Raw genomic sequence first — 10462 nt, 5'->3', positions numbered from 1 at the left:
GAATTCTTAGAATTAACAGATTTTGGTCTTCCCTACCTGTTTTTTATTCATAGATTGGAAGAGAGAAAACAACTTTTTCAGCTCTGAATGAGCTAGACCAGAGGTTGGCAACATGTGGCATAGGTGACGACAGTTTTTGCCATGGGTGCCTGCAGACTTTAAAAAAAAAAAAATCGAAACAAACAAAAAAAAGAGTGCTTTAAACTGAGCATGTTTTCACAGTGAGCTCCATAAGTGCTTTAGTGAGGCTTTTTTGGCGCTTTTATCTAATAGCTGATTGAATCAGCTTTACCTAAAAGTGCCAAAAAGCCCTGCTGAAGTGCTCAATCTTTACAGATGCTTCAGAGCCAGGTTGAAGTAACACGCTGCTTCTTCCAGTAAAGCACTTTTTTTTTTAAATGTCTACAAGCAGCGGCCATGGTCCATGAGTGCTGAGTACCTGCTAACTTTTTTCAGTGGGTGCTTTATCCCTCGAGCACCCATGGAGTCAGTGCTTATGGCTTGCAGCTGAATTCAGCCTTTGGAGTCTTTGGATCCAACCTATGATATGGGGCTTTGGAAGTGGGCACTCTTCCCATGCTGCTGTGGGGACAAGCACCAGCAGTGGCAGGGTCCTACTACCTGCATTCCTGCTTCTGATGAAGGATTGGGGTCATCCTAGCCTGCAACTGGAAAAGGTTCCCTGTCACTGATGACAACTGATGAAATCATTCATAGAATCACAGAGAAGTGGGGCTGGAAGGGACCTCTATAGGTCATCTAGTCCAACCCCCTGCTAGAGACATGATCATCCCTATCCAAAACATCCTACGCCAATCCATAATCCATCCTCTTAGTAAAACTACCGCAAAACCTGACATAATACAAGATAACACTCTAATCTGCATAGGTAAAGCAGGAGGATCATGGCACACAATGTCTTGCTTCTGTAAAACATTGTTAATATACACTTGAGAGATCACAGGTAGAGGGCCCACATCCCATACTACAGAGGAAGGCAAAACCCTTCCACAGTCTGTACCAATCTGGCCATGAGGTAAAAGTCTTTCCTGACCCCAGATATGGCCATCAGTCTGATCCTGAGCAGAGGGGCCAGACCCTCTAACTAGGAACCTCTGGCTTTAAGTCCAAGGAGGAGCACTGACACACCACAGTCAAAACCCCAGCCTTGGCTGCAGCCAACAGACTTAAAAAAGGAAACCCTGATATGTAGCAGAAGGTGATGGAATTGCTGCTCAGCCCCATGCAACAACCAGCAATGCCCTAAAGTGTAGGAAATACCTATAGCAGAACACAGACATAGCTACACCTATATTATCTCTGACCCTCTTCTTGAACACCTACAGTGATGAAGAGTCCACAACTTCCCTGGGAGTTTATTCCACTGCATCCCTGTTCTAACAGTGAAGAAGTTTTTCCAGATATTCAATCTAAACTTACTTTGCTGCAACTTTAAGCCATTGATCCATGTTCTACTCCCTGCAACATGAGAGAAAAGGTGTTCTCCCTCTTCATTATGGCAGTCCTTCAAGTATTAGAAGACTGCTCTTGTATCCCCTCATAAACACCTTTTCCACAAGCTGAGCATGTCTAGCTCCTTCAGCCTCTCAGGACTACATTCCTAGAATACTGAAAGTTTAGAGTGGAACAGATTGTAATTACTTTTGGCATGTACCAAGTCTCTGTTTAAAAAGAAAAAAAATTAATAATAAGAAACAGATCTCATTTAAATCAGCTTCTTGTGTTTTTTTAAAACCAGATTTTATCCTTCCTCATCCTCTACCCTACCTAATCTGCTGAATTATTGGTGAAGTTCCTCTACAAAATGTGCTGGATAAAGTCTTCTAGGAAAATTTACATTCCTACTGGCATGTTTCTCTCTCTCCTTTCCAAAATTGTTCAGTGATAGCAAATTGCTCTCACAGGTGTTCTGTTTTACAGAACTTTTAGAGCAGGTTTGTTAAATTCATCTGGCTCCACAAGGTGGGTGAGTTGCATGGGGCTGGTTCACAGGCTGGATACTAAATGCAGAGCCGTGCCATCTGGTCTGCAGGGGTGGACGCTACTCCTCTGGCTGTCAAATTTCCAGCCCCAAAAGCACCCCTGTGGGCCAGATGACATGGCTGGCCAGATCTGGCCTGCAGGGCTCAGCATAGGGATGGAAAGTTTGCAGCAGAACACTGTCACTTCTCATCCAACTGTCAAATTTCTAGCCCCAATTTGGTTCATGGGTCATATCTTTGACACCCCTGTTCTATAGTAAGGAGTGATCCTTGGTCTCCACTTCCCATCCATACATAAAAGCCCAACAGTTTGACTATCTTTCCACAATGCTTTGATGATGATACCTCCAGCCAAATGGTATGCCACTGCACAACAAACAGAAATGGAGATTACCAAGCTGCAACTCCTAAGTTATTTCCATTAGTTTGGCCTACATCCTTATGGATCAGCCAGCCTGAATAAGTAGGCTAGGGTACACTAGAAACCGTTCTTAATATGCCATGTTTAACAGATCTTAAAGAGGTAATTGACTTAAGAGGCCTAACTCATTTTCCATGCAACATCCATTTTTAATAACAGAAATGAGCTTTTAAAATTGTTTTTCCCTAGTTAAGTGGAAATGCTATGATTTTTAATATTTTCCAGTTTATTTGTACATGGTATTTAATGGATTTTAGAAGTGTTTTTAGGAGCAAAAAGAAACTAGCAGTTCAAATCAGCAACAACTTGTTATACCTAACAGAGGGTCAGTACAAATGTGCAAAGTGATAGAAATCAGAGGAGAAAAAAGCAGCTGTGTATCCCTATGTGTTTTTAAATAATATAAACACAGAAGAAAACATGTATGTTAATTAAGGTATCATCTAGGCAACAACATCTTCTGTTTGTAACATACATCCACATAGGGATTACAATTTACAAACCTAATTGGCCCATAACAACCTTGCGAGGTAGGAATATACCTATTTGAAGAAAAGACTAAAACACTAGAGATTAGACATTTAAGCCCAAGCACTCATCTTTGAACAATTTGGTCACAAATAGATGACTTGATGATCAGCGTTAGATCTGTTCAATTCACCAAACAATTAAGAGTCAGAGATCCCACAGGATCATTGGAGAGTAGGTCTAGAAGGGACCTCTTGAGGTCATCTAGTCCAGCCCTCTGCTCAAAGCGGATCATCCCTGACTAAACCATCCTGGCCGAGGATCTGTCTTATCTGCTCTTGAAAACTTCCAAGGATGCAGATTCCACAATTTAAGAAGCCTGTTCCAATGCTTGATCACCCTCACGATCAGAAAGTTCCTCTTTCAACCTAAATTTCTCCTGCTGAAGCTTGGGACCATCATTCTTCATCCTGCCCCTTGTGGCCTGAGAGAAAAGCCCATGTTTATGCTCACTATAACCTTCAGGTATTTGAAGACTGTTTTCAAATCCTGCCTTGCACCCTCCCCATCTAATCTTCTCCAGACTAAAAACCCTAGGGGTCTAGCTCATTCAGAGCTGAAAAAGTTGTTCCAGTCTGTGAATAAAAAAGAGGTAGGGAAGACCAAGACCTGTTAACTCTAAGAACTCTGACAAAGGATTAGACTTTTAAGAGTACGTAGCCCACAAGGAATGCCCAGCAGCATCTTCAAATGTTCCTAGGCAGTTTAGAAGCCCAAGTCCCATCCTTGATTTCAGTGGAAGTTTGGCACCTGATCTACTTAGAAATCTTGCCCATGGTGATGGAGGCAATCAATCAGTTTGTCAACTCCAATGTAATAGTTCCTATGTTTAGCTCCTCTTTCAGCCTTTCCTCATAAGTCTTGCTTCCCAAGACCCTGATCATTTTTGTTTTTCTGCATTGGGTTCTTTCCAAGCTGTCCACCTCCTCCTTGATGTATGGAGCCCAAAACTGGACACAGTATTCCAAGTGAAGTTTTACCAGTGCTGAATACAGCAGAAGAATCATTTCCCGTGATTTGCAAGTGATCCCCTTGTTAATACAACTAAATATACTGTTGGCTTTTTTTGGAACAAGAAATTGCTGTTGGCTCATATTCTGCTTATGGTCCATTGTAAATTTCTGGTCCTGATAGGCAATAGTGCAGCCTATCCAGTCACTCCCCAGTCAGTATTTGTGCATGCAATCATTTCTGTCCCAAGTGCAGGACATTGCTAGATCTCATTTGGGTGATTGCAGGCCATTTTTGCAGCCTATCCAGGTCATTCTGGATCCTAGCTCTACTGTCTGGAGCATCTGCAACTCAGTTCAACTTGGTGGTGTCCACAAATTTGCTAAGCTTGCACTCAACCCCATTGCCCAAATCATTAATGAACACATTAAAAAATACCGGACGCAGGACACCCACTTGATACTTCTTCCCAACTCAACATAGAGCCACTGATAACTATTTGTTGAATACAATGATCCAACCAGTTACATATCCACCTCACGGCATTTTCATCTAGTCTGTAGTTCCATAGTTTGTTAATGAGAATACTGTGGGAGACTGTCAAAATCCTTGCTAAAGTCAAGGTAGATCAATCTACAGCTTGTGCACTGTTATGTTTCCCTACCAGCAGATTTCCCAATAATTAAGTCTGCCATGAGAACCAAGTCCTGTGATTTGGAAACTTCTGGCAGATGCTGAGAGAAGTTCTCACCCTACTCCACCTCCTGTCTTGAAGGCCTGTAGCAGAAATCCACCATGACATCCTCCCTATTGCTTTCCATTTGGACCTTTACCCAGAGGCTTTCAAAAGGCCTACCTTCTGCTACATAGTGAACCTCAGGACACGTGTATATGTACCTTTACATATAAGGAAACTCCTCCTTTTTTGCCTCTATCTATCCTTCCTGAACAAGCTATACACATCCATGATTGTATTCCATCTAGATGTCTATGTAATCCTAATGACATCTTAATTCTGTGTTTGTACTAGGTCCTCCACTTCTTTCTGCTTGTTCCTCATACTTCTCACAATAGTATATAAATATTTCAGATATCTAACTGTCCTATCCTTTGAGATAATCAAACTTGGTAATATATGGGATGTGAATTTTATTAGACAGATTTACCACTTAGCAATATGTGTGCTAACCTTGAAGCAATCATAGCTACAAACTACAGTCTACAAACTGTAATGTGGAAAAACACAGTATAAACCTGAAATATTGGCTATTGGCAGGAAGAAAGTACAATGGAAGTCTTTACAGACACGTGTATTTTATACATGCATATACATGTGGGCACACACACAAACAACTTAGTTAGGCAAAACTTAACAGGGATTACCTAACTATTTTGAAGTTTGATGAATACTGCATATACTTCATTTATTGTCACCGTCTCTTTTCCTGCAGGAATTTTTACTCTACTAAAAAAGGGTCTAAACTCTTTGGAGACCTGTTCCTTAACTATGAACATTATCTCAAAACATTCTTCCAATGCATGTTTATGCTTTGCAGCACTGGAAATCTTGGGGGGGAAAAAAAAAAAACACACCTGAAAAATTAAATGTTTAAGATTTAACACTTACTGCAGGTGCTATGCTAGGAAATACCAGGGTAATGCAAAAAGTATACAATTTAATTTCACTGGAAGTCTGGTTTTCTAAGAATACTTCAGAAGTGACAAATTCACTGTTAGGAACAACTTTACAGGGTAATATGATTATTCTTATTGCTTTTAACAATAGGGGCCCATTTTTTCTTTTCAAGCTGCTCTTTTCAGGACAAGACACCAAGAAAAAAAAGGTACCCCTATCACTGGTGGGTCAACCTAACTGATAAGGGGATATCAAGAAAGAAGACAGGATGGGATAGATTGGAGAATGGAACAAAAACGTAAGAAGAGAAGAAAGCAAAAGAAAATCTATTTATGCCTGTGTCTCCATGGACAGAAAGATGATGTTAATCTCACACATTCATCATGTTAACAGCCTAACCAGAGCAGACACTCCCAAAAGCAGTAACCCATGCTATATCAGGTAACATCCAAGTGGGGATGTGGAAGTGGAAGTTCAATGTTTATAATGTAACACTAGCTAAAATCTTCACAAGACACTTTGCACACTAAGCTGAAAATCTCCACACAACCTTTTCCTGATGACATTTCCAAATTTCTGCACCTTCCTCTTCTACAGAAAAAGGTTGATTTAGCATAAGCATGCCTTCAATACCTGCAGGAGCTGGGATTGTGGGATACTGCCGTTTGATTGCTGACACCAAGCCACCATCTGCTCTGGAAAGAAATTCTGGGTTGGAAGAAAGAGAGAAAGAGAGGGAGAGAGAGACAGAGTTTGGAGTCAGATTACATTTATGCACATTCTTTAGTTACCACTTCTGAATTAATATATTTAAAAAACAGTGTAAGTGACACTGAGGCTTTCAGGCCTTATTTACCCCTTCCTCCTTTACCACCTGCCAAAAAATAAAACCATAAAAACACAAACTTCACAAACATAGAAAATGGCTTTGTAAAATGAAGTCTGGGATATTTCACAAGGTACACTGCTGAAATTTGATACTAAATCATTTCTATCAACACCTTTCTACATAACACTGTTTTCCCTCCTCCAGAAAACTAAAATATAAATCAGCTTTTATGATACTTGCAGTAAGGAGCAAGAAGCTCTAGTTCTTGTTTCTTGAAGTGGAGAGGAATGGCCAACCTGTGCCATGCATGCCATAAGTGGCACAGGTAGATTGCGTGTGGCACTTGGCAGACCAGGAAGAGAAAAGGCAGCATAGCAGCAGATAGGCTGCATAGAAAGCAGAACAGCATATGGGACAGGGAGCATACGGCAGGAAGCATAATGCACAGCAGTAGATCAAGTAAGGAGCATAGTGCAGGGAGATGAAAACACAGCAGCATATCAGGCGGTGGAAGAGGATCAGCATGACATTCAGGCAGGGTATGGGGCTAATCTGTAGCATGCCTGCCTAAAAGGCTGGCCCCCACTGGGCTAATACACCGGGGAAGCCTGGACTCAACTTCCTATGCCATCACAGATTTCCCATGTGGGTTCAGGTTAGTTACTTAGAGTCCATGTACCTCTAGATCCCCATTTGTAAGATGCAGAGAAGTGGTTGTCTCAAGTCCAGTTGGACTAGATGACCTAGGGGTTGGACCTCCTGTTAAACCCCCAGTATGACCTCCTGAGGTCCTTTCCAACCCTAATTTTTTATGATTCCATGATTTTAAGTCAGGCAGAAGATAAGGCACAGTGGCACGTCAGAGACTAACTGGTCCAGAGCTTTCATAAGCAACAATCTACTTTGTTATATGCTAACTTCTGACGAAGTAGGTTGTTGCCTATGAAAGCTCATGCTCTCTGAACCAGTTTCTCCCCAAGATGCCACCTTTCCTCACCTTCTACTGTCTTTCTTGCCTTACAGGGGTATAATGAGGAAAAATACATTATAGAATCAAAGCTCCTGAGTTACCAGGATAAGTAAGAGGCACTTAAATACTTAGCTAGTAGTTTTCTCTCTCTAACCAAATTGAAGTTTAATACCAAATCAGAACTGAACAACTTTAAGATCCATCAGAACTTTTCTTCTTAATTGTCTAGGCCTGGAGCATAACTGTCAGTGTTTAAGCTAGCCATTTGTTCAGCATTTTGTTCACACCTAAGTCTCGACACCTTCCAACTATCAGATCTTCAATTTTTTTCCCTTGAAGATGATTATGTATCACAGCAATGTAAAAGAGCTTGTGCATTCCCTGCAGTGATTAGTTAGCTACACATTCTACAAACTGGAACAGTTTCATGGAGCAACATTCTGTGTATGATCAGAGTAACCTTATGTGCAGCACTTGCAACTTACAAACAATTTAAGTAGACACCCGTTCACATAGCACAGTAATTTTAGGTCCAAGCAGAATGTGTCACACTTGCAGGGAATTTCTACAAAGCTTTAAATCTTCATAATACTCTACAATGCCAGCTCGATGAATCATCTCATTCACTCTGAATTATGATATCAGGAATCTATGACAGCTAAATACACAAGTTCACTTCAGACCGCCTGTTTCTTTCTTTATCTCATTTTCAACTTTATACAGGCTGTTAATCTTTGTTAGATGATTGGAGAAATTGAGATCTAAACTAAAAGATGATCAACAAGCTAAACTGCAACCTGTAGCAATTAGGAACGCTTTTCAAAAATGCTTTAGATAATAGAAACACGTTCCTCAAAGCATTAGCAGATTGAGGATTTAGGAGGAACTGCCTTCTCACCTCATCATATATTTAGCCAGGTGAATTATGAAGATTAAAATGACCAGCTTCCCATAACTACTAGCCAGTGCCAGATTCTGATATTTGACTGAATGGACCAGTAGCCTTAAAGCCTGAAGGAATCAGCAGTGTTTGATAGTCAAAACTAAAAGTCAACTGCTTTGCATTTTCTTTCTAACCTCTCTTAGATTAACAATTAATGTTAAGATTAACAAGCATGCTATACAAAACTTGGCAGCAGAAGTAACAGAACAGATTACAAGGATGGGGCATAGTTTATAAATTAGGGTTTTCTGATTAGAGGCAAAGGCTACACATTCATATAGGGAGATGAAACATGATTCCCTTTCAAGGGGCAGATTTCCAAACATGTATCCATAGCTGTCAAACAGGTAGCCAGGTGCTTATATACAAGGTGTGAATTAAGCGGAAGCTTAGGGGAGCTGAGACTCACATAAGAGATGAAAGCTCCCCTGTAAGATTTGAAAATCATAACCTGGGGGCGTGGGGGAGTCTTCCAATTTGACTGCTCCTTCATTTATGTAGAAATATTAATCAATGAACTGGTTTAATTTTTTTTGCAGATCCCTGCAGGAGTCAAAGTGTAATTCAAACCCTGCTTATATGTATGCATCACTGGACTGTCCCCACAGATTGTGTGCATGTTTGACAGTATGACCCCAAATAGGTTATAAAACACCATTAAAAAATAACAACAGCTCTTAGGTTCTTGTTTTACTACTATTACTTCCAGTTGAACAAGGCAACATTATCACGTGTTGCACATTTATCTGTGAAAGGTGAGTGAGAGACAGGAAAAAGTATTTTGAAAATGTCCATGAGAAATAAGAACCACTAGAAGAACTGTCATGGTAAGCTCACCTACTATAAGCCAATGGGCAATATACATATTTATAAACAGGAAATAATTGTGTGAGACAAGTGCTTTAGAAGTTACCCATAGGTTTCTTCATTACTGGCAAAGATTAAGGGATCTGAACACTGCACGTTATTTGGTCAACTTGCTCCAAATCAAATAACAACTTTCAAGATAATGAATATGTTGAGTTGCTGTTGGCTTAGAGAAACCAAGCTGGGCTTTCCCTTTCTTCAGCATAGCAACAGCTACTTGAAAAACAAATTATATTTGGCAATTTGACAACCACTCCACATCTCTTATTTTGGGACTCAAGACAAGTTAAGATCCTTGCTTGTTTTTAAGAAAGTTGTTTTCACATTTGAGACTTCACTGTGTTCATTACCATTATTAGGCACTGTAGAAAAAGATACGGTCTATGACAGACAGTGTCTCAAACAATTTATTATCCTTGATGTTTTAGTAGTTTAACAATGAGACTCACCATAGGATTTTTAAAAAATTCGTATTTTGCATAATTCTTCCTGAACAAAAATTTACTTTCACTTCCCATTGTGGACTCGACTTGGACTATGATTTCATGGTCTTCTAAGCATCTCTCTGTGGAAGGAAAAGATGAGTGTTAATACCCAATTACCTAGGGAAAAAGGAGGCAAGACTAACACAGCAAAGAACACAAACAGAACAGTTCAGAATCACTCGACTGCACTAACATCCTTCATGAAGATCCTCAAAAAACTTGAGTTTTTTAGAGCCTTCAAATTACACTGAAACCTAGTGTAATTTAACATAGCAATACACTTTAGTATAGTAACACAGGATTGAGGTATCAAGGTATTTGGCTTTAAGTGCCCATTCTTTCCATATTTCACATGCCAGGATTACACAGGTATGATATTTTGAAGAGGAGGACTACTGCTATGAGTGTGTGTGTGGGGGTGGGGTGGGGGGGACACAGACAAGAGGGGATGGGGGGATGGGACTCATAACACTATGAAGCAAATTCTTCCTTACCACTTTGTAAACACTAAATGGAGTGAAATGCTTGGGAAAGCTTTAAGAACAATGGCTGATGGGGCCATCATCAAGTCCCACAATATAACAGAAAAATAGTCACCTCTTCAGCCATATGCCTCAAATGTACTTTCATCCTGAAGTGAACTTCAAGCCAGATTTGTAACATTGTTGCACATAATTCATGAAAGTTAACCCAAAGAAATTACCAAAAGGTAGCAAGGAGGTGTTGGGGAAAGTCACGTGCAGGAGCATGGCCCTGCCACGTTTGAGTTTTTATATCCTCCACAGCAGCTTGTGGAAGGAGACAGGCGCATTGCAGGTGGAGCATTATT

At 40.4% G+C, this 10462-nt stretch overlaps 1 protein-coding gene across 3 annotated transcripts in view; it reads right to left on the bottom strand.

The window, feature by feature from the left end:
* GRB10 (growth factor receptor bound protein 10) overlaps window positions 1–10462 on the bottom strand; it is a 255794-nt gene that overhangs the window by 47462 nt on the left and 197870 nt on the right. For all 3 annotated transcript variants that reach the window (XM_019520726.1, XM_019520718.1, XM_019520734.1), the window contains 2 exons: window positions 9598–9713; window positions 6173–6247 (listed from right to left, as the gene is read on the bottom strand). In XM_019520726.1, the coding sequence (XP_019376271.1) occupies window positions 6173–6247; window positions 9598–9713 (191 nt within the window). The remainder of the gene's footprint in view (window positions 1–6172; window positions 6248–9597; window positions 9714–10462) is intronic.

Source organism: Gavialis gangeticus, unplaced genomic scaffold (genome assembly GCF_001723915.1).
Source record: "Gavialis gangeticus isolate Ggan-Ray unplaced genomic scaffold, GavGan_comp1, whole genome shotgun sequence".
Taxonomy (NCBI): domain Eukaryota; kingdom Metazoa; phylum Chordata; order Crocodylia; family Gavialidae; genus Gavialis; species Gavialis gangeticus.
This window is presented reverse-complemented; position numbering and strand designations above follow the sequence as displayed.